The following is a 25,137-nucleotide window of genomic DNA, read 5'->3' as shown; positions in this document are numbered from 1 at the left end:
CAAGAAACATGGCTTATAGACCCTCCCCATATATTAATGGTTATACTACATATAGTGCTCATGCAATTAAGTCTCCGGCGGGTACGGCAAAGGGAATCCTGGTCACCTTTATATAGATACTGGTAAAGGGGTGGATGTGAGTGTCATGGATGCAACCCCGCGTTATCTGGTCCTTTTTCTTAAATTAAATGAGCCATATGACGTGTTGCTGATTAATTATTATAACAATGTTTTCGATCCAACAGATATTAGTGTCATTGATAACCTTGAGGACATGGTACATAGGGCATTGAAAGTGAGTAAGAATGATCTTAGAATAATTTGGGTTGGTGATTTTAATGTTCATCTCTGTGATTTAGAGATCTTAGATTGCTGTGGGCTCTATGATGAATTTGATTGCCCTATGCAACATTTTAAACACTCCCCTTACGGAAATGCTCCTAATCGTGTGATGGCTGCTAATTCTTTGTTCTTCCCAACACCAATGGATGAGGGGATTCCTACGTTTATAAGGGGAAATGCCCATACTACAATTGATTTTATTGTTTACTCCAGAGAGGCATTTTTTGCCCTGACAAGGTATATGGCTGTGAAACTGCAACGCCCCAGTACCAGCAAAGAAAGAGGACCTCGTTGGTTTAGTCATGCATGTACCTCAACCCTTAAAGAATTAAAGAAAACAACCAAGTTTACCCTCAAAATCGTTACGCTATAAAAGAAATATGAGGAAGCACTTGCGGCTAGGAAGATCGAATTGAGGGAGATTGCTTATCAAGGCAACTAAAACAAAAGACACAAAGGCTTTCTGGCAGGTGGTTAACTCTGCTCCACTGAATGATAAGGATAAAATTATAATGAGCACTGTCATACCAGCCCAACCATGGGTGGACTATTTTTCTAAATTTTTATCACAGTGAATAGTGTTTCCCAAGATGAAATTAATTGCCTTATGGCGATAAGAAATACCTCAGTAGGTGCAGCCTTCTGTAACACAATAGAAGTAGCTGATGTAATACAGGCAATTCAAGACTGCCCCTCGGACAAAGCTCCTGGTCTGGATAGAATCCCAGCTGACCTATATAAGGCGATCCCAGAATTTTGGGGACCATTGCTTACTAATGTTTTGAGATTGGCTATGATAGGTTACTTAGTAGATACTTGGAGAGAGGTGATTATTGTGCCTATTTTTAAGAAGGGGGATAGGGCTGATCCACAGTGTTATCACCCAATCTCCCTCTTAGATAGCTCAGTTAAGAAATTAGGCCAAGTGATTCTAAATAAGTTGGAAAATTGGGCTACAGAGACTAACTGTTTGTCAAAGGTGCAGTATGGGTTCCACCCAGGGTGGGGCACAGTTGAACAAACTCTTAACCTGACCCTGATAGTTAAAAAATACACAAAGGTAAAAAAAGGGTTGCGTATATCTAGCCTTCATGGATCTGTCCTGTGCTTTTGACACAGTTGATAGAGTGAAACTATGGACTGTTATGCTAAACATGGGGGTGGATAAAGATATAATTGTTCTACTTAGTAGGTTGCATGCTTGCACCTCGGCACAAGTTCGCTTTAACCAGAAGGGTGATCTAACGGATAAATTTGCATCCTTGAAAGGGGAAAGATGTGTGTTGGCTCCGTTCCTTTTCATCCTCTATATAAACGAGTTGGATTTTTTTTATGTGTAATGGGGATGGATTTGCCACTTATTAACAACTCTCCAATCCCAGTTCTCCTTTATGCAGATGATGCCGTACTTATTTCAAAGACAGCAAATGGTCCCCAAATTTTATTAAATTCTTTTAATATGTTTATGGGAAACCTGGGTCTTAAAACTAATAGAACAAAATCATTTGTGATGAAGAGTGGTCTAAAACTAGCAAAAAGTAAAAAATTTACTTTGGAAGATGTAGAAATGCTTAAGGTTATAAATTTTACTTATTTGGGGGTTCCCTTTGACATAGATTTTAATTGGAAATTTTTAGTAATGTCCACGTAATGCAATTCCAAAGAGCCATAGATGCTCTTTTTAGATTTTCTAATAAGCTGGGGCATAAACCGGTTAAAGATATGTTGACTGTTTTTAAAAGTAAATGTCCTTCCGTTACAACATTTGGAGCAGGAGTCTGGGGCTATGCTGATTGTTCAAGTCTCCAAGTAGTTGAAAACAAGTTTTTAAGAAAGTTATTAGCAGTCCCACAATCTTCCTTCTGTGATGTTTTGTCATGAAGAAGTAGGTTTAAGGGGCATATCGGATTATATAAAACTTCAACCTGTATTGTTATGGCTTAAAATTTGGTCAAATTCTGAGGCCCATTTGTGTAGAACAGTGATCCAGGACTATCTTTCATTATCACGGTTGATGGACATACCCTGGCTTAGACACATCCACTCTACTCTTCTCCGTCTTGGGGCAGAGGTTTTTTTTCTTGCCCCGGGATACTAAAAGGATTAAGGAGACATATTAGCACTTAACTCATGACCGAAAATTAAACATAGCCACAGCTAGGGATCAGGAGAGGATCCCACTATACGAACTACAGCCTATGTTATACTTGGATATTATTAGCTCTGAGCGACACAGGTTTTTTCTTACTAGGCTACGCTTAAATAATACATTATTTAGTAGCATTCCCTACCTGTGGCACCTGGTTGAAGAACCTTCCGCCATGTCGCTGTGACAGTAAAACATCTCAAAGCACTTTGAACTTTGTCCTTTTTTGTACCCTTTATTAGAACCTAGAAGAAGGTTTTTACGTCCAATTTTTATATCCAAGGGTATTAGGTCCAGCCATCTTGCTTTTTCCTATTTATACAATTTGGGAAATAAAGAGATAATACAGGCTGTGTTAAATTATGTATATGCTGCTTTTGGTATTCAAAATTCTTTTTAATGTTGTTATTTATTGTATGTCTGAGCATTTTGTATGTATATATATGATGTATTTTATGGTTATATTTGAAACCGAATAAAGTATTTGATGATGATGAACCCTCATGTCAGGTCAAAATCTCCATTTTTAATATTAAAACCGTATCTTTGGAATGAGACTAGCTAGAACAAATATTTAAACAACACTTTTCAACAGTTATTAAAATGTAATCCAATGATGAAGTCAGATTTGTAATAAATAATAAGGAATGGTAACTTTTAAAAAGTTTACATTTATTTTCCCTGAGGTTCCTGGGGGCTAATTTGAATTTGCTCTCAAAGTGTCCCAGCCAGGTATTCACATTTGAATAGGTTTGAAAGAGGCATGAAATACTTCCCAGGAGAAAGCAATAGGCTGACGTAAATGGTCAGAAATGACTCCTCTGAACCTCACTGAACATACAGGGTGGGGACTTAGAGCATCCTTATTGACATTACAGTGTGAAATCCTGCTCCTGCCAGAGTGTCAAACCCATTTTGACAGGTCCGCAGAGTATAACACTCTGGGGTGCACTTGAAATTATGGGATCAGGATTGCAATACCATTGATTTGTATCCACTGTCTGGTTGTTGAATAATTCTGTTTTGTTCTACACAACTTGTGGGTCTGGGTTTATTGGAGGCATAGTGACTGCTTCAAACTAGATGTTTGTGTTAGATGCTGGAGGACATTACGTTTACCATAGGACATCACCCCACACACAACCAGCCCTCTGAGCCAAAGTTTAGTGTGGCCAAAAATGTTTGCCATCTTGAAAATGTCCAAATTGGGTAGGGGTGGCCATGGAATCCTTTACCTCATTAAGGCATGCCTTGGACTCATTCCTACCCACTAGCTTGTGCCCGGCTTAAAAGTGGCATCTCCTGGCCCTCTCTTCATAGCACTTGGACTTGAGGAAGAACAGAAGAGGACTCAAATTGCTGTCTTTGACCCGGGAGGAACCCTGGGGGACTGGACTTGCTCCCTCTTGTACCCAGGACAAAAAAGAAGTGGACCTCAAGGGTCAGCTGGAAGACTTCCTGTATGGCTACAGGGAGACACCAAGCTACAAGAAGCCTTTCCCGCAACTTTTCCAGTTGACCAATGGCATCTGGACATTGGATTGTACCCTGCTGTTGACCTCTGCCTGACACACTGTGGGCCTCTAAGCACCTCCCTAAGGTCCTGGGGGTCTTTGGAAGTGCGCTCTTGTGGTGGTCAGGGACTTAAAGGACTAAAGTCAGAAGGAAAACATTTTCATCAAGATGAACCTGGTTGGTGTATCCGAGCCATGCTTCATTGTGGTCAACATCAAATTTTGCCTTGGTCCCGGTGTACAGAAACCATTGACAATCATTGGCACTTTATGCTTCTTGCCATTATTTCCACGTACAATTTTAAAAATTCATATTTCTGGCTCGCCTTATTGGATTTATGTCATTTTATTCATTACATGTTTCTGTTTCTAAATTTGTTTGGGATTTTGATTGTTTTGCAATTCAACTTTATTACTATTTGGAACTGTGTAAATAGTTTACACCTTGCCCTTTGTCCTAAGTTAAGCCTTTCTGATCCCCGCCATGGCTACCAGCTGTTTGAGCTCAGATTTATTTAGTGTCTTTGAGGGTTCACCCTGACAAAGGTTGTGATTATTCCTTGAGGTGGTTAGACACTCATGCCAAATAATAATCCAATGACATACTCATAGTCAGGTCCCTGGGCCTACTGACTCCATGTGCCCTTTATTCTCTCTCTTGTATTTGTCCTTCTAGTAAAAAGATATGTCAGATGATGACAGTAAATCCATGAGGACTAAAAAAATATTTGTGATAGCTCCCTTCTTCTGCACAATGATCCACACTCCTATAAAATGTAGCCTATTGAGGCCTAAATGTTCAAAATGAAACCGTAATAGACAGAATGAGAAGCAATCAAATTTTGGATCAGGAGGCTTATGTAAGCCCTTATTAATACTCTACTATTGCCTTCAAATGATTTACAACGTTCCTATGTTTTATTGTGACATAGTCCAGGGTACCTATATGTTATTAAAATAGCTGATATAACAATGTCTGTATAACAACCCCTTCACTCATAGAGTAGTGTGCATCACTGTTGTTGAATTTTTCATCCTCTATATTATCAGATGCACTTGTGTGACTTATTTTTATTTACCTCTAAGGGCTTTTTGGAAATCATGTTTGTTACTGAGTTACCTGACTTAATCAATCTCATTATGCATATGCAGGAACGTTAAATGTCAAATTTCTCTTTTCTCCTATAGGAGATCAGTGATGCGGAAATAGTGGAATTGGTGCACAGTGCTCTTGGGAGGATGACAGTAATCCGACAGATTTTCCCTTCAACAAGAGACAACAGCTTAAGATGCATGAGGAATAACCATCGGATTTCTTCACTACTGTGTGATCCACAAGAAGGTTATTTGCAAATGTTACAGGTTAGTTCAACAGAACAACAGGACATCTCCATATGTCTGCTCATCAACCAAACGTAACACCTATAATAGTGGTGTAAAACTGTACGAAATTTAGAGTAGGATAGGTGTCATAGTGTTTAACTAAGGTCCAGGAAACAAGGACCCTGAGACTTAACAATGTTTATCTGACTTGTTTATATTGTGTAATTCTGTGTAGCTCAGAGAAAACGTTTCTTAGCTCTGGTAACTCTCCCTATCATAAAATCTACATTATTCGTAGGTTCTGTAGGGTAGACGATCCCTTTTCCCATGCTTTGCAGCCTTTACATGTGAGAAGCTGGGCTAGCATTGAGTGCGGTCCAGTCCTTTCTGCACAGGATGAGAGCCTCACACATCTCAATGCTACAATATCTTGATTATAAAGTCATCTTAGATCTAACCATTGTGGGCATACATAGAACGCTCACTACATTATCAAAGTACAATTTAATCAACAAGTGATAATGTAAAGACAACTAAAGTTGTATATTTTGCTGAAAGGCATAAGATGCAAGGCTTCTAGTGGCTGGATGGCAATGAAGTGGGAATTCCTCCATCCCGTTATGGTTTGACGTCTCAGCTACCACTAAGAGTCCGATGTCAACTCTTTCTTCTTCAGGTCTGGCTTTAGCTTTTGGTCTGAAGTTTGTACATCATAATATTCCTGTATATTCTCTTGACTGGTTTTAGAAGTAGCTCGGGCAAAAGTTAGGTCCACCCTAACATATGGACTTAAGGTCTTTCCTAGAATGGCATGTACAATTCAGGATATGGATGAATGTATTGTATGTAGGCCTTTATTTAATTTGCCAAGGAAACCCAACCAATCAAAGAATTCCAGTATGCAATCCCTAGAACAAATCTTCAGGTCTGATGTTACTGCTCAACACAAGGTTTTATATAATCAAAGGGCAAAATACCTAAATCAGAGACAGGCAAAGATAGAAGTCGTAGCTGAATGAGTAAATACCAGTTCACTTTTGGAATTTAGAGCCACTCTGAAAACGAACTTTAAGACCATGCACTGTGAATATGTTAAGGACGATAGAGAGAAAAATTAATATGAGCTGCTTTTGGACACTTGTAGATCGGACCCTATGAAATTAGGAACAAAGCCACTAATCGAAATGGGCACATTTATGTTTAGTGAATCTCCTAATCTGGCTACTGAGAGTAGATGTTAAGTCTATTTTACTAACAAGAGTGTTTTTGTAGATAGGGGACTGAGTCCTAAACACCGCATATTTGCTTATGCCCACAGTTTGATTCATCACACTAAAAAAAATAAACATTCTGTAATGAAATTGTGCTCTATTGTTTAGCTCTAGCTATATCTCACTAGGCCAACTTTTCACATTTAAATTATGGTGTCAAAATTATTATTAATCGTATTTTCAAATTTATATTATGGTATTAAAATGATTATTAATCGCATTTTAAGGATTTCAATGTTCATCATATGACCTAATATCTGTGACTATTACTGTAGTATAGAACTAAAGTCTTTGTTTTACTGACTGGGTTTATAGGCACTGTATGATTTTAAGTAATCAAACAATAACAATTTAAATGATATGAAATGAAAGTGAATGTCTTGTCATAGAGTGCAGCTTGTTAAATTAATATCTGCAGATTACAGGATGACTTTGCAGGGCATCAGAACATTTGTCTTTACACTCAAGTACACTTGAGGACAATGGTGGTCATTATGACATTGGTGGTGAGTGATAAAGTGGTGGTGATACCGCCAACAGGCTGGCGGTAATTACCGGCAAATTATGACGATGGAGGTGATAACTCCAATAGACAGCCAATGTACCATACCAACCGCCAGGGTGTAAACACCACTGACCATGGCGGTAGCCATCAACAGCCAGGCGGAAGACAAGGTACCGTCCACCATATTATGACATACCACACTGCCAGGAGTTCTGGGGCGGTACCAACGCCATCAAAAGCCTGGTGGAAACAGAACACAGAAGACGAGAGACTCACCCTCGGAGACACAGAGAAGAACAAGGCTGCCATGGAGCCGGAACTTCAAGTCTTTTCGATGCTCTTCTGTGCCATGCTCCACCTGGAACACCAACGCTGACGAGACGACAACGGTGAGTACAGCCATGTAGCACACAAGGGAGGGAGGGAGGAAAAGGAGAGTGACACACATACACACAACACCCACCATTCATACACACCATACACACAACCAGCTGCAGAGGAAAAACAATGTCCCAGACCCACGTCATAATAACGCAAGGACTACAGCATTCCAGAAGAGAAAAGTGTAATTGGATGAAAACAGCCACCATATTGTCCATATGACAAAATACACATGATCACTGAGCAAAAAGGGCCAATGGCCAGTCCAAAGTACAAAAGGCACACATGGCCACAGGGCAAAGTCCAAGCCCCAACTCTTTCCCTGACGTAATCTGCACTACACTGTGCAGGGACATCATGGTGGGAATGGCCAGGCACCTCAGGGAGAAGCCCACTGGTTCTGGAGGGGGCTCCATGCCCATTACAATTAGCTGGGGAGTGCAAGGTCACAGTCTCTGAGTTGGGGGACTTGCCCACTTGGTCTGGAGGGGCTCCATGCCCATTACAATTAGCTGAGGAGAACAAGGTCACAGTCTCTGAGGTGGGGGACTTGCCCACTGGTTCTGGAGGGGGCTCCATGACCATTACAATTAGCTGGGGAGTGCAAGGTCACAGACTTGGAGGTGGGGGACTTGCCCACTTGTTCTGGATGGGGCTCCATGCCCATGTTCCTATGCTGGCGAGTGCAAGGTCACAGTCTCTGAGGTGGGGAACATGCACACTGGTTCTGGATGGGGCTCCTTGTACAACAGCCCCTGGGGGTGGCGTACCTCTCCTCTGCTGGAGGTGAGGGCTGGTGTGTCCCAGACTGAGGTGAGGGCTGCTGGGTCCACGCTTGAGGTGAGGGCTGCTGTGTTTCAGCCTGAAGTGAGGGCTTCTGTGTCTCAGCCTGAGGTGAGGACTGCTGTGTCCCAGCTTGAGGTGAGGGTTGCTGTGTCCCAGGCTCAGATGAAGGCTGCTGTGTCCCAGACGGAGGTGAGGTCTTGCACCTCTTAATTGGTAGAGTGGGATCCTTCCCTTTCCTGGCTGGTGGAGTGGGATCCTTCCCTTTCCTGGCTGGTAGTGTGGGATCCTTCCCTCTCTTGGGTGGTGGAGTGGGATCCTTCCCTCTCTTGCCTCCACGACTAGGAGTTGCCTCCACTGTCCCTGTGGACCGTTTGGCTGAGGTTCTGGGTTGGGTCGTTGGGACCCTGCTCTTACGGGCAGGACGGCGGTGATGGAGGGGGGAGGGAAGAGGTCAAGTTGGGCAAGGAAAAGCTTCTTAGGGAAGGTGGGGCGGGATGAGGTAGGAGGGATGGAAGTGGAGGTTGAGGAAGTGGTTATTGGAGGTGTATGTCTGCTGGACTTGGGTACAGATGCATGGGCAGTGTGCTAATGTGAGGTGGATGACTGTTGGGTGTCTTTGTGCGTGCATTTGTGTCTCCTAGGAGGTGTGGGTCAAACAGGGCGGGAGAGGACACGGGATGCGTGGATGGATATTGTGGAGGTGTCTGCAAGTGAGGTGTGTGTGCTGCTTGGTGTGGTGATGGTGGTGGTGGCTGTTTTTGCAGTGCAAGCAGGTGTGAGTACAGATGTGACAGTGACGGAGGAGGAGAAGGAGGAGGAGGGGGAGACAGTGGAGGCAGTGGATGTTGTTGTGTGTGAAACTGTCTGTTGTTTGTGTGAGTGCTTGTGGCCTGAAGTGTGCTGCCTGTGTTTCTGCCACTCTTATGTGATGGTTTGTGTGCATGCTTGTCTGTAGGTGTGCATGGGATGGGTCAGGGTTGAGGAGATTGGGACAGGGAAGTGGTAGTTGGAGGGGGGAAGGTAGGAACAGGGACAATGGCTGCCATCAGGTTACCCTCTGTCCAAGCAAGAACCATCACTCTAGTCAGGGTAAGTCACACACAATCCAAAATTATCCTGTGCCCACCCTCTGGTAGCTTGGCACAAGCAGTCAGGCTTAACTTAGAAGGCAATGTGTAAAGTATTTGTGCAATAAATCATACAATAACACAATATAGCACCACAAAAATACACCACACAGTGTTTAGAAAAATATGTAATATTTATCAGGATAATTGTAGGTCAAAACGAATAAAGATGCAATGTGAAATTGTAGAGATATCACTGAAAAGTGTTATATAGGGGGTCATTCTGACCCTGGCGGTAATTACCGCCAGGGCGGAGGTTGGCGGTAGCACCGCCAACAGGCTGGCGGTGCACCGCCGGGCATTCTGACCACGGCGGTACAGCCGCGGCCAGAAGCGGAAAGCCGGCGGTGTACCGCCGACTTTCCGCTGCCCATGGGAATCCGCCATGGCGGCGCAGCTTGCTGCGCCGCCAAGGGGATTCTGACACCGCATACCGCCATCCTGTTCCTGGCGGTTCGCCCGCCGGGAACAGGATGGCGGTATGGGGTGCCGTGGGGCCCCTGGGGGAAGTGGTAGTTGGAGGGGGGGAAGGTAGGAACAGGGACAATGGCTGCCATCAGAGACGAGGCCATAGCCTTGAACGATCTCTGTTGGGCCGCCAACACACTGTGAATGCCCTCCAGGAATGTATTGCTTTGCTGCATCTGAAATGCCAGCCCCTTGATGGTATTCACAATGGTTGACTGCCCTACAGAGATGGTTCTCAGGAGGTCAATAGCCTCCTTATCAGGGCAGCAGGGCTCCCTGGGGCAAGGCCTGAGGTGCGTGGGGCGAAGGAGATGCCCACCCTCCTGGATGGCCGGGCACGTGCATCTCGGTGAGGGGCTACTGGAAGGGAGGTGCTGGTACGGGGGTGGTGGCTGTACCTGTAGCTGGGGTGGTCCCAGAGGTGTCCGCCACCACAAGGGAGCTTCCATCGAAGGAGGTATCTGAGTCAGTGTTGTCACCTCCTGTCTCCGCCATGGTGCTCCCCTCGCCCTCCGTCCCACTGGTCCCCTCGCCGTCAGTGGACTTTGCCTCCTGGGTCCTGTGGGATGCAGCTCCCTCTGTCGCCAGTGTCCCTGCTCCTCCGCTAGATGATGCTAATGCACACATGGACAGGATGACAGAAGAAAAAAGGGGGGTAGAGAGAAAGGGAGCACTGGGTCAATTACAGCACCAACACCACATATGGCATACACATTACCGTCACACACAGGGATCAGGATTGTGTCCCATGCATTACACTGGCATTACATTGGCTAGGTACCACAGCAAGATGAGAGCCAAACCCCGCCAACTGCACCCCTCCTGGGACCCCTACGCCCTGTCTGACATGGTATGCTACCTAGCTATGTTACCAGATTTAGCAATACACCCATTACCCTTGAGCTGGATCATGCCGCGTTCTCTGAGCTGGCATTGAGGGGCACCCACTAAGTGACAGCCACCACCAGGTTACCATGCCACCTACCATTCATAGTTGTAACGCACACTGTACTCACCCCCTTGTGGCTGTTGTGATGCCCTCAAGCCCCCATCCAGGTCTGGGTAGGCCACCGCCAGTATGCGGGCCATAAGGGGGGGTCAGGTTCCAATGGGCACCCTGCTGTAGTTGGGAGGCCATCCCCAGCTGGGCCTCTGTGGTGTTCCGGGCCCAGCATCTCAGGTCCTCCCACCTCTTCCTACAGTGGGTGCTCTGCCTGCTGTTGGCCCCCAGGTTCTGCACATCCTTAGCGATGGCACGCCACAATCCCTTCTTCTGATGCGCGCTGACCTGCAGGGGAAACAGAGACATGAGGACATCATTACACATACAATCCAGCCTGTCACACATATGGCCCACAAATCCCCTTCCATCCCCATTGGTGCACACATTACTCAGCGCCCACCATGTACACTACTACCAGACATACAACCCCCCCAAATGACACAATGCTTGCACACACATCTCCATGCAACCCTGTCACATGCACGTGCCTAAGGGGTACTCACCTGTTGCTCTGGAGGCCCATACAGCTGCCCATACTGTGGTAGGACCCCATCCACCAAAAGCTCCAACTCCTCTGAAGTGAAGGCAGGGGCCCTTTCCCCAGACACATGGCCATGGCAGGATCCAGACACAGGTCACAGCAGCACACACAGTGTAGGTGTTGTCCTGTGGAAAGTCAGGAATCAAGTGAGGTTAGGGACAGAAAAAGGCAGTCACGTCCGTGGCAGTGTACACCGTCACCGCCACCTGTGATCCCCATTTGCCACTGTACTCCATAGAGCCCCATGTTATCCAATGAGGAACAGCACGGCAGTGCAAGAACCTCCTTCTGCCATAATGCACAACGCCAGCGGAGTTACCTCACTTCCACCTGTCCCTACATACAGGACAGATGGTCAACATTTTATGGTGGTGGACTGTATTCAGATAATCAAGAACTGCGTCATTTCCATTGTTTGCACATACATTGTCATTCCCAATGTCCCATCACGTTCCTGCTCTATGTACAATGGGGTGGTGGTTCTGTTGTTTAAACTGTGACAGCCTACTCACTCTTGTGTCCCTTAGACACCTACCATTGTGCAGGAATCGGAGGACAAGACAAGGCCCCCTGTACAGACCCCTTGTGGACTTGGCTACACTGGAGGAGAGGCATATACTACTCACCTATAGACTGGACATGGCCACAGTCACAGAGCTATCTGCTCAACTGGAGCATGATCTGATATCAGCTATCCGTCATCCCACTGAGATCCCCCTCTAGTGCAGGTTCTATCAGTGCTCCACTTCCTGACAACTGGTTCATTCCAAGTGACAGTGGGTTTGGCAGTAGGAATGTCACAGCCAATGTTCTCAATCGTGCTGGCAAGGGTTTTGTCTGCCATGGTGAAACATGTGCAGCTACATTGCTTTCCCTCAGGTGGAAGATTTGGCCACTGTGAAGGCAGAATTCTATGCAATGGGACATATGCCCAACATTATTGGGGCGATTGACGGTATACATGTTGAATTTGTGCCCCCGCCAGAATGTGCAGGTTTTCAGGAATCGGAAGAGTTTCCACTCAGTGAATGTGCAAAAGGTGTGCCTGGCTGACCAGTACCTCTCCCACGTCACTGCCAAGTATCCTGGGTCGGTGCAGGATGCCTTCGTCCTGAGGAATAGCAGCATTCCACATATGATGGCTTTTAGAAATGGGGTTTTTGGTTGGCAGTCAGGTTACCCTCTGTCCAAGCAAGAACCATCACTCTAGTCAGGGTAAGTCACACACAATCCAAAATTATCCTGTGCCCACCCTCTGTTAGCTTGGCACGAGCAGTCAGGCTTAACTTAGAAGGCAATGTGTAAAGTATTTGTGCAATAAATCATACAATAACACAATATAGCACCACAAAAATACACCACACAGTGTTTAGAGAAATATATAATATTTATCAGGATAATTGTAGGTCAAAACGAATAAAGATGCAATGTGAAATTGTAGAGATATCACTGAAAAGTGTTATAAAGGGGGTCATTCTGACCCTGGCGGTAATTACCGCCAGGGCGGAGGTTGGCGGTAGCACCGCCAACAGGCTGGCGGTGCACCGCCGGGCATTCTGACCACGGCGGTACAGCCGCGGCCAGAAGCGGAAAGCCGGCGGTGTACCGCCGACTTTCCGCTATCCATGGGAATCCGCCATGGCGGCGCAGCTTGCTGCGCCGCCAAGGGGATTCTGACACCGCATACCGCCATCCTGTTCCTGGCGGTTCGCCCGCCGGGAACAGGATGGCGGTATGGGGTGCCGTGGGGCCCCTGGGGGAAGTGGTAGTTGGAGGGGGGGAAGGTAGGAACAGGGACAATGGCTGCCATCAGAGACGAGGCCATAGCCTTGAACGATCTCTGTTGGGCCGCCAACACACTGTGAATGCCCTCCAGGAATGTATTGCTTTGCTGCATCTGAAATGCCAGCCCCTTGATGGTATTCACAATGGTTGACTGCCCTACAGAGATGGTTCTCAGGAGGTCAATAGCCTCCTTACTCAGGGCAGCAGGGCTCCCTGGGGCAAGGCCTGAGGTGCGTGGGGCGAAGGAGATGCCCACCCTCCTGGATGGCCGGGCACGTGCATCTCGGTGAGGGGCTACTGGAAGGGAGGTGCTGGTACGGGGGTGGTGGCTGTACCTGTAGCTGGGGTGGTCCCAGAGGTGTCCGCCACCACAAGGGAGCTTCCATCGAAGGAGGTATCTGAGTCAGTGTTGTCACCTCCTGTCTCCGCCATGGTGCTCCCCTCGCCCTCCGTCCCACTGGTCCCCTCGCCGTCAGTGGACTTTGCCTCCTGGGTCCTGTGGGATGCAGCTCCCTCTGTCGCCAGTGTCCCTGCTCCTCCGCTAGATGATGCTAATGCACACATGGACAGGATGACAGAAGAAAAAAGGGGGGTAGAGAGAAAGGGAGCACTGGGTCAATTACAGCACCAACACCACATATGGCATACACATTACCGTCACACACAGGGATCAGGATTGTGTCCCATGCATTACACTGGCATTACATTGGCTAGGTACCACAGCAAGATGAGAGCCAAACCCTGCCAACTGCACCCCTCCTGGGACCCCTACGCCCTGTCTGACATGGTATGCTACCTAGCTATGTTACCAGATTTAGCAATACACCCATTACCCTTGAGCTGGATCATGCCGCGTTCTCTGAGCTGGCATTGAGGGGCACCCACTAAGTGACAGCCACCACCAGGTTACCATGCCACCTACCATTCATAGTTGTAACGCACACTGTACTCACCCCCTTGTGGCTGTTGTGATGCCCTCAAGCCCCCATCCAGGTCTGGGTAGGCCACCGCCAGTATGCGGGCCATAAGGGGGGGTCAGGTTCCAATGGGCACCCTGCTGTAGTTGGGAGGCCATCCCCAGCTGGGCCTCTGTGGTGTTCCGGGCCCAGCATCTCAGGTCCTCCCACCTCTTCCTACAGTGGGTGCTCTGCCTGCTGTGGGCCCCCAGGTTCTGCACATCCTTATCGATGGCACGCCACAATCCCTTCTTCTGATGCGCGCTGACCTGCAGGGGAAACAGAGACATGAGGACATCATTACACATACAATCCAGCCTGTCACACATATGGCCCACAAATCCCCTTCCATCCCCATTGGTGCACACATTACTCAGCGCCCACCATGTACACTACTACCAGACATACAACCCCCCCAAATGACACAATGCTTGCACACACATCTCCATGCAACCCTGTCACATGCCCGTGCCTAAGGGGTACTCACCTGTTGCTCTGGAGGCCCATACAGCTGCCCATACTGTGGTAGGACCCCATCCACCAAAAGCTCCAGCTCCTCTGAAGTGAAGGCAGGGGCCCTTTCCCTAGACACACGGCCATGGCAGGATCCAGACACAGGTCACAGCAGCACACACAGTGTAGGTGTTGTCCTGTGGAAAGTCAGGAATCAAGTGAGGTTAGGGACAGAAAAAAGCAGTCACGTCCGTGGCAGTGTACACCGTCACCGCCACCTGTGATCCCCATTTGCCACTGTACTCCATAGAGCCCCATGTTATCCAATGAGGAACAGCACGGCAGTGCAAGAACCTCCTTCTGCCATAATGCACAACGCCAGCGGAGTTACCTCACTTCCACCTGTCCCTACATACAGGACAGATGGTCAACATTTTATGGTGGTGGACTGTATTCAGATAATCAAGAACTGCGTCATTTCCATTGTTTGCACATACATTGTCATTCCCAATGTCCCATCACGTTCCTGCTCTATGTACAATGGGGTGGTGGTTCTGTTGTTTAAACTGTGACAGCCTACTCACTCTTGTGTCCCTTAGACACCTACCATTGTGCAGGAATCGGAGGACAAGACAGGGCCCCCTGTACAGACCCCTTGTGGACTTGGCTACACTGGAGGAGAGGCATATACTACTCACCTATAGACTGGACATGGCCACAGTCACAGAGCTATCTGCTCAACTGGAGCATGATCTGATATCAGCTATCCGTCATCCCACTGAGATCCCCCTCTAGTGCAGGTTCTATCAGTGCTCCACTTCCTGACAACTGGTTCATTCCAAGTGACAGTGGGTTTGGCAGTAGGAATGTCACAGCCAATGTTCTCAATCGTGCTGGCAAGGGTTTTGTCTGCCATGGTGAAACATGTGCAGCTACATTGCTTTCCCTCAGGTGGAAGATTTGGCCACTGTGAAGGCAGGATTCTATGCAATGGGACATATGCCCAACATTATTGGGGCGATTGACGGTATACATGTTGAATTTGTGCCCCCGCCAGAATGTGCAGGTTTTCAGGAATCGGAAGAGTTTCCACTCAGTGAATGTGCAAAAGGTGTGCCTGGCTGACCAGTACCTCTCCCACGTCACTGCCAAGTATCCTGGGTCGGTGCAGGATGCCTTCGTCCTGAGGAATAGCAGCATTCCACATATGATGGCTTTTAGAAATGGGGTTTTTGGTTGGCAGTCAGGTTACCCTCTGTCCAAGCAAGAACCATCACTCTAGTCAGGGTAAGTCACACACAATCCAAAATTATCCTGTGCCCACCCTCTGGTAGCTTGGCACGAGCAGTCAGGCTTAACTTAGAAGGCAATGTGTAAAGTATTTGTGCAATAAATCATACAATAACACAATATAGTACCACAAAAATACACCACACAGTGTTTAGAAAAATATATAATATTTATCAGGATAATTGTAGGTCAAAACGAATAAAGATGCAATGTGAAATTGTAGAGATATCACTGAAAAGTGTTATAAAGGGGGTCATTCTGACCCTGGCGGTAATTACCGCCAGGGCGGAGGTTGGCGGTAGCACCGCCAACAGGCTGGCGGTGCACCGCCGGGCATTCTGACCACGGCGGTACAGCCGCGGCCAGAAGCGGAAAGCCGGCGGTGTACCGCCGACTTTCCGCTGCCCATGGGAATCCGCCATGGCGGCGCAGCTTGCTGCGCCGCCAAGGGGATTCTGACACCGCATACCGCCATCCTGTTCCTGGCGGTTCGCCCGCCGGGAACAGGATGGCGGTATGGGGTGCCTTGGGGCCCCTGGGGGCCCCTGCAGTACCCATGCCAATGGCATGGGCACTGCAGGGGCCCCCGTAAGAGGGCCCCACAAAGAATTTCAGTGTCTGCTTTGCAGACACTGAAATTTGCGACGGGTGCAACTGCACCCGTCGCACCTTCCCACTCCGCCGGCTCCATTCTGAGCCGGCGTCCTCGTGGGAAGGGTGTTTCCCACTGGGCTGGCGGGCGGACTTTCGGCGGTCGCCCGCCAGCCCAGTGGGAAACCCAGAATGACCGTTGCGGTCTTTTGACCGCGGTACGGTCTTCTGGCGGTTCCCGCTTGGCGGGCGGCTACCGCTGCCCGCCAAGCTTAGAATCACCCCCAAAGTGTCTTAAGTCTTTAAAAAGCAAACAGTCTCTTTCAAGCACAAAGTACCTGGTTTAAAGTGGAAAATCTCCGCAAAGGGCCGCAGAAGAAGAGATACATAGAAAAATTATGTGTGCGTCGATTTCTCCCCTGCACACACGGACTTGCATCGTTATTTTTCACACGGGGAAATCGTGCATCGTTTACCGGCGCGCGGACAGTCTCTTTCTGTGGGTCGCGGGATTACCAGATGTCCCGGGGTCTGTGCGTGGATTCTTCGGCTTGTTTTCCGGCTGCGTGTCGTTCCGGGAGGCTGTGCATGGAATTATTGGTCTCACGGCAGGCGTCGCGTCGATTTCCCCTCTGGAAGTCGGGCGGCGTTGTGCTTGGGAGGCCGTGCGTCGAAGTTCCAGTCGCCCCGAAGGAACCCCCTTTTAAGTCCCTAGTATATGATACCTAGGTACCTAGGGCATTGGGGTTCCAAGCGATCCTTTTGGGCTGCAGCATATATTTTACCACCCATAAGGAGCTCATGCAAACAATCTTTCAGGACTGCCACTGCAAGCCTGAGTGAAATAGTGCACACACTGTTTCAAAACCATTTACACTGCACCAGGTAACTTATAATTCACATATATGTCTAACCTTCAGTTACTGAAGGCTAGGTCAAAGTTACTGTGTGTGAGGGCACCCTTGCACTAGCAAAGATGTCCCCACATTGTCCAGGACCAATTTCCCAGACTTCGTGAGTGCGGGGACACCATTATAAGTGTGCACTACATATATGTCAACACATATATGTAGCTTCACAATTGTAACTCCGAATATGGCCATGTGAGGTGTCTAACATTGTGATATTGAACCCCCAATCCAAATCTGGTATTGAGGGGCCAATTCAATGCATCCTGGGGGCTCCACCATGGACCCCCAGTACTGCCAAACCAGCTCTCTGAGGTTTCCACTGCAGCCCCAGCTGCTGCCACCTCACAGACAGGTTTCTGTCCTCCTGGCAATTGAGCAGCTCAATCCCAGGAAGGCAGAACAATGCATTTCCTTTAGGAGAGGGGTGTTACACCCTCTCCCATTGGAAACAGGTGTTACAGGCATGGGAGGGATATCCTTCCAGAGCCTCTGGAAACCCTTTGAAGGGCACAAATGGTGCCCTCCTTGCATAATCCAGTCTACACCAGTTCAGGGACCCCCAGTCCCTGATCTGGTGCAGAACTGGACAAAGGGAAGGGAGTGACCACTACCCTGTCCATCACCACCCCAGGGGTGGTGCCCACTTCTCCTCCAGAGTGTCTCTGGCATTAGCCATCTTAGATTCCAAGGTGTGGCCAGTGCCAGCAGGTGATGTCAGAGCCTCCTGATAGGTGCATACCTGGGTAGGTGGCCAATCCCCCTCTCAGGGTAATTTAGGATCTTTCTTCTGGGTTTTTTCTCAGATTTGATTTGCAAGACTCCACCAGAACTCCTCTGCATCCTCTGCTTCAGCTTCGGACTGTCGGATAAACCACAGACTGCTCCAGGAACCGCTGTAACTGCAACAAAGTATCCTGGAAGGCTACTGTGACCTGCAACTTCAGCTCCAGCCAGCAACTGCAACAGTTTCCAGGTTGTGCATGCTCTCAGGACTGCCTGTCTGCATCCTGCGCCAGAAGAACCGAAGGAATCTCCCGTGGAGTGACAGTCACTTCCCTGCTTCAGCAGGCACCTCTCTGCAGCGATGACCTGTGCTCGTGGACTTCTCTCCTGTTGATGAGCATTATCCCTGGAACACAGGTGGTAGACCACAGTGATCCTGACTGTCCAAAGGTTCAGCTGTCCAAAATTAGTGGGGGTAAGGGCTTGCCTTCCTGTGCCAGACAGTACCCCTGTGCATCGCATCTTCTGCAGCTCCTTGGGCTTCTGCGCACTTCTTCCAAATGTTCTTTATGCACAGCATAGCTCAGGTCCTCAGCACTCTATCCTGCGATGCTCAGCTCCCTGAGTTGTTCTCCGGTGGAGTGGGATCCCTTTGTGTATTTCTGCGATGACCTCACTTTGCAACTTCTTTATCCCTGTATCCTGGGACTCCCGTGGGTGCTGCCTGGTCTTATGAGAGCTCTCTTTAGTGCTGAGAGCCCCCTTTATTTCCTTAGTCTGAGTTGAGACCCCCAGGTCCCTTCTGAGTCCGGGCAGCTCCTCTTTGACTCAAAACACATTTTTGCGTGAACCAAGTGGATGGCTTCCCCTAGTTCTGGAGGGGGCATTGTGCCCAGTGTGCTTCATCCTGGCAAGGAGGGGCTGAGTGGATGGCTTCTTCCACTGGTTCTGGAGGGGGCATTGTGCTCAGTGTGCTTCATCCTGGCAAGGAGGGGCTGAGTGGATAACTTCTTCCACTAGTTCTGGAGGGGGCATTGTGCCCTGTGATGCAGATGTTTTGGAGTGCAAGGTCACAGTCTCTCATCTGGCTGTCACAATGACAGCTTTTGCAGTGGCCAGGACGCACTGCAGCCCATGTAGTCACCACTACACACTGCTCTCCGGTGGTGACGGCTTCTCAGTGTATGCCAGTTGCGCTAAAGGTGGCGGTGCAGGCAGTGGTGGTAGTAGCCTCCAGGCCTTCACCTGCAGCCTAGGACGGCTGCCCACTGGGGCTGCTGCTGCTGGCAGTGGTGCTGCTGCAGGCGGCGGGACAGGTGGCAGTGCTGGCTGCGGTGCAGGTGGCGGTGCTGGCTACAGTGCAGGTAGCGGTGCTGGCAGTTTTGGTGGTAGCCTCCAGGCCTTAACGTGCAGCCTTGGACGGCTGCCCACTGGGGCAGCTGCTGCTGGCAGTGATGCTGCTGGCGGCGGTGCAGGTAGCAGTGCTGTCCGCGGTGCAGGTGGCGGTGCTGGCAGTTGTGGTGGTAGCCTGCAGGCCTTCACCTGCAGCCTCGGACGGCTGAGGTGCCATTGCTGGTGTTCTGTGCCCCTTGCTGCCCTTTGCAGATGGTGGTGCCTCCTTGCTTCTGCAAGCTGGAGTCTTCGACTTGGCCTTGCTGGCTGGTTGTGCCTCCTTCCCCTTGCTGGATGCTGTCCCTTTCTTGCCCTTGCCAGGTGGCGGACCCTTCTTGGCCTTGGCAGGTGTTGGTGGCACACTGGCTGGGCTGACGGGTGCCTCCTTGGAGCCTCTCACAGCTGCAGAAACCACTGTGGCCGTGGACTAGGTGGCTGAGGTGCTGGGCTGGGTTCTGGCCGCCCTGACCCGAGGTGAAGGACGGGGGGGGGGGGAAGGGATAGGGAATAGGTCAATGTTGGCAAGGAAAAGCTTCTTCGGGGACACTGGGGCAGGAAGAGGGTGAAGGTTTGGGTGTGGAGGAAGAGGGAGTGGTTGTAGGAGGTGTCAGTCTGCTGTGTTTGGGTGCAGGTGCATGGGCTGGATGCTGTTGTGAGTTGGATGGCTGTTGGGTGTGTGTGTTCTTGCGTTTGTGTACTTTGGGAGGAGGGGTCACAGACACAGTGGGAGAGGACACAGGAGACATGCACATGGATGTCGGGGTGGTGACTGCCAGTGAGGGGCGTGTAGTGATAAGCGTGTTGGTGATGGAGGTAGTGGATGAGGATGTAGTGCATGCAGGTGTGAGTGGAGACGCTACTGGGAGGGGGGTGGACGAGGAGGAGGAGGGGACACAGTGGAGGCATTGGATGTTGGTGTGTCTGCATGGGGATGGTGCTTGTGTGAGTGCCTGTGAGTTGAAGTGTGGTGCTTGTGTTTGCCTGAGCCACTTCTGTGTGGTGTTGATTCGAGAGATTGCTGGTCTGAAGGTGTGCTTGGGATGGGCTGGGGTTGAGGGGATTGGGACTGGGTAGAGGAAGTTGGGTGGGGAGGCTAGAGACAGGGACAATGGCTGCCATCAGTGCGGAGGCCAGAGCCTGGAATGCTCTCTGTTGGGCCGCCACGCCAGAGTGAATGCCCTCCAGGTATGCATTTGTTTGCTGCAAATGCCCTGCTACACCCTGGATGGCATTCAGTATGGTTGACTTCCCAACAGAGAGGGATCTCAGGAGGTCAATAGCCTTCTCACTGAGGGCAGCAGGGCTGATTGGGGCAGGGCCTGAGGGGCCTGGGACAAAGGAGATGCCCACCCTCCTGGGTGAGTGGGCACGGGAAACACGCTGAGGGGCTGCTGGTATGGGGGTGGCGGCTGTACCTGTTGTTGGGGTGGGCACAGAGGTGTCCGCCACCGCCAGGGAGCTTTCATCGGAGGAGGAGTCGCTGTCGGTAGTGTCCCCTCCTGTCTCAGTCGTGGTGCTCACCTCGCACTCGGTCCCACTGGTGCCCTCACCGTCTGATTCGGCCACCCGCTCCAAGAGGGATGAAGCTCCCTCCATCGCTGGTGCCTCTGCTCCTCCGCCAGATGATGCGAATGCACACAAGGGCAGGGTGACAAAACAAGAAGGGGGGGGTGAGAGACAGAGGCTACACTTGGTCAGTGCCAGCAAAACAACACCCGTAGGCATACACAACACACAGGGATCAGCCCTATGCACTAGGCCATGCACTACCAGTTACAATGCTAGTCACCAGACCATGGGGTACAATGCAACACCATTAGCTGCACACCTGAAATCCATAGGACCCTGCCCGGTAGTAGATGCCCACTAACACTATTGGGGTTGGAGTGCATCTGATCTTGCCCATCATTGAACATACCCTGCCATGTTTGGCCTGGCCTGGGGGCACCCACAGCCCACATCCCCCACCCAGGTTGAACCTTAACGTGCGCAAAGTCATGATTCTGATTCTGTACTCACCCCCTTGTGGCTGCTGTGATGCCTTCAAGCGCCCATCCAACTCCGGATATGCCACGGCCAGGATGCGAAACATCAGAGGGGTCAGAGTACGATGGGCACCCCTTCCTCTTTGGGTGGTCAGCCCTAGCTGGGCCTCCGCCGTCTTCCTTGCCCAGCGGCGCAGGTCCTCCCACTGTTTGAGGCAGTGGGTGCTCTGCCTGTCAAAGACCCCCAGGGTCCGCACCTCCTTGGCGATGGCACGCCAAATCCCCTTTTTCTGATGGGCGCTGACCTGCAGAAAAAGATGCATAGAAAAAGGTATAAGTCATACCGTCCGGTCAGTTACACTCATGGCCCACAACATCCATCCCATCCACTTGCGCACATCCATTGACCACCAGACATGCAGCACTCTGCCCAGGACCCCTCAGCCCCCCTCACAGGAGGCTTACACGCACTGCAATCCATACATTCATTGTCCACGCATCATACTCACAGTGTGCTCACCTGTTTGTCTGGAGGACAAGTGTGCTGGGGTAGGACCCCGTCCACCAGTCTCTCCAACTCCTCCGAAGTGAAGGTGGGGGCCCTTTCCCCAGACACTCGAGCCATTGTCGCTTCCAGACACAGGTCACAGCAGCACCTGCAGTGTAGGTCCTCTCCTGTTGAAGGTCAGGTACCAAGTGAGTGAACAGATAGAAAATGACGGTCACGTCCGTGGCGGTGCATACCGTCACCGCCGGCGTACATCGCCATTGGCTCCTGGAGCATATAGGACCCACTGATAACCAATGCGATGTCGAGCGGCGGTCATCGACTGCCGACCGCAGCGGCGCACAACCGCATTTCCACTTGTCTCTCCTCACAGGTCAGGCAGCAGCCATTTCAGGGGGGCACAGGCCATGGCACCTAACTACCTCACAGCAGACATTGGCACATCAACTGACTCTCAAGTTCACATACTGTTTCTGTAAAGGAAGAAATGCACATTTATTTTAACACATGTGTGAATATGACCCTCTGCTCACCGTTTTTCACCCTAGAGTTCAACCGCTGAGGATGAATAGGAGATGGAGACATCCCCCCGTGTACAGACCCCTGGTGGACTTGGTGACAATGGAGGACAGGCACATTATCCTGATCTACAGACTTGATAGGGCCATAATCCAAGAACTGTGTGCCCAATTGGAGCCAGATCTGATTTCAGCTATCCGCCAGCCCATAAGTATCCCCCCTCTAGTGCAGGTCCTGTCAGTGCTCCATTTCCTGGCAAGTGGTTTCTTCCAAGCGACAGTGGCCATGGAATCAGGGATGTCACAGCCTACATTCTCAAACGTGCCCACCAGAGTGTTGTCTGCCCTGCTGAAACACATGCGCAGCTACATCGTATTCCCCCAGGTGGAGGATTTGGCCACAGTGAAGGCTGACTTTTATGCCCTGGCACAAATCCCCAACATTATTGGTGCTCTGATGGTACACATATTGCATTTGTCCCCCCCTGGACAAATGAACAAGTGTTCTGAAATAGAAAAAGCTTTCACTGTCTGAATGTGCAGATGGTGTGTTTGGTGGACCAGTACATATCCCATGTCAATGTCAAGTATCCTGGCTCTGTGCATGATCTTTTATCTTGAGGAATAGCAGCATTCCATATGTGTTGTCTTAACTCCAGAGGCACCGGGTGTGGCTAATAGGTGAGCCCTGGTCCCCACCCAGTTGATGTAGGTATATGGGTGTGGGTTTTGCCCTAAGGGTGAGTGTGTGGCTAACAGGTATCCCTCGATATTTACAGGTGACTCGGGTTACCCCAACCTCTCATGACTACTGACTCCAGTGAGGAATGCCAGGACAAGGGCAGAGGAACGTTACAATGAGGCACATGGGCGAACAAGGGGGATCATTGAGAGAACCTTTGGACTCCTGAAAGCCAGATTCCGGTGCCTCTATCTGACAGGTGGATCCCTGTACTATTCACCCAAGAAGGTGTGCCAGATCATCGTTGCATGTTGCATGTTGCACAACCTGGCCTTGAGACGCCAGGTGCCTTTTCTGCAGGGGGATGAGCCTGGAGATGATCGCGTGGCAGCTGTGGAGCCTGTGGACAGTCTGAAGAGGAGGCAGAGGAAGAAGATGTGGACAACAGAAGTACACTCATTCAACAGTACTTTCAGTGACACACAGGTAAGACACTGTAACTTCACCTTCCATTGCAGAATTGTGTTTGACATTGAACATGGCAGCCTGATTTCCCTATTTCTATGGCCACTTACTGTACCCTTTGGCATCTCTATTTTCAGATCTCCGTGCCCCACTCTGGCTCCTGGTGTGTTTACTGCTGCACAGTACAGGTCATACCTGTGTTAATATTACAGTAGATTTGAATTGCGATGTTTACAGTTTGTGAAACAAATACATTTGTCATATAATCCATAGACTCCATACTTGAATTTGTTCAAAGGGTGTTTATTTATGTGTTGATAGATGGGGGGGTATTGCAATTGGCTGGGTTGGTGCTGGAGGAAAGTTCAGGGTAGTGTCCATTCAATTTGTATCACAGGTGCATTGTCAAAAAGGGGCATAGGAAGTGGACAGGGTGACAGAGTGGGATAGAAGGGTGACAATCAGAAGAGTCCTATTTCCTGGCGGGGGTCTTGGCAATGTTCTCTGGCTTCTGGATCGCAGGGACCTTTTGCGTGTTGGTTCTCCTTCTGCAGGGGGCGGGGTGCTGGTGGCCTGTTGGTCCTGTGGCGGGACTCCTGTCCACTAGCGCCGGCGGAGGTGGAGGGCTGTTCATCGCTGTGGCTAGTGTCAGGGGCCCGGTGGTGTGCCACTGCCTCCCTCATGGTGTTGGCCATGTCTGACCAGAGTGGCGTGGATGTCTTTCAGGTCCTCCCTGATCCCCAGGTACTGTCCCTCCTGCAGCTGATGGGTCTCCTGCAACTTGTACAGTATCTGGCCCATGGTCTCCTGGGAATGGTGGTATCCTCCCAGGATCCCTGCAAGTTCCTCGTGGAGAGTCGTTCCCTGGGCCTGTCCTCCCCCTGTCACACAGCAGTCCTCCCAGCTTCCTTATTGTCCTGTGCCTCTGTCCCCTGAACCGTGTGACCACTGACCCCAGGTCCCTGATTGTCCTGTGTTTGTGGGGTTGCCTGGGGTCCCTGTAGTGGTGGACACCCTGCTGATTGACGTGTCTTGGGAACAGAGGTATGGGCCCGCTGGGTGGGTGCTGTGGTGGTGCTTCCTGATGTGGGAGGCTCTGTGGTGGTTTGGGACTGTGGCTGAGTCACCAACTGTGCAGAGGTCCCTGATGGGCAAGGTTGGTCATCGTGATCCAGGCGTGCAGAGCTGCTGTCATCACTGTGGGCCTCTTCGGGGGGGACTGGATGTGGCTGGCACCCCCTCTCCGGTGACGTTGAGTGGGGGTCCTGTGGGGATGTAAATGCAGTGTTATTGTATCTGCATGTGCCATCTTGTGCATAGATATGTTTCCCTCTATGGTTGTTATTAGCAAGGCGGCTTTGGCTTGTGTGAGTTGTGCTTGGTTTGGCTAAGTGATTGTCACTAGTGTGCATGCTGTGGTGATGGGTGTCCATGGAGGTCTGTGATGGGTGCCCATGCATTGGTGTTGCAT

At 49.8% G+C, this 25,137-nt stretch overlaps 1 protein-coding gene across 3 annotated transcripts in view; it reads left to right on the top strand.

The window, feature by feature from the left end:
• Window positions 1–25,137, top strand: part of GRID1 (glutamate ionotropic receptor delta type subunit 1) — a 2,731,706-nt gene that overhangs the window by 1,875,555 nt on the left and 831,014 nt on the right. For all 3 annotated transcript variants that reach the window (XM_069240587.1, XM_069240588.1, XM_069240589.1), the window contains exon 6: window positions 5,191–5,364. In XM_069240587.1, coding sequence (XP_069096688.1) covers window positions 5,191–5,364 — 174 coding nt within the window. The remainder of the gene's footprint in view (window positions 1–5,190; window positions 5,365–25,137) is intronic.

Source organism: Pleurodeles waltl, chromosome 6 (assembly GCF_031143425.1).
Source record: "Pleurodeles waltl isolate 20211129_DDA chromosome 6, aPleWal1.hap1.20221129, whole genome shotgun sequence".
Lineage (NCBI taxonomy): Eukaryota > Metazoa > Chordata > Amphibia > Caudata > Salamandridae > Pleurodeles > Pleurodeles waltl.
This window is presented reverse-complemented; position numbering and strand designations above follow the sequence as displayed.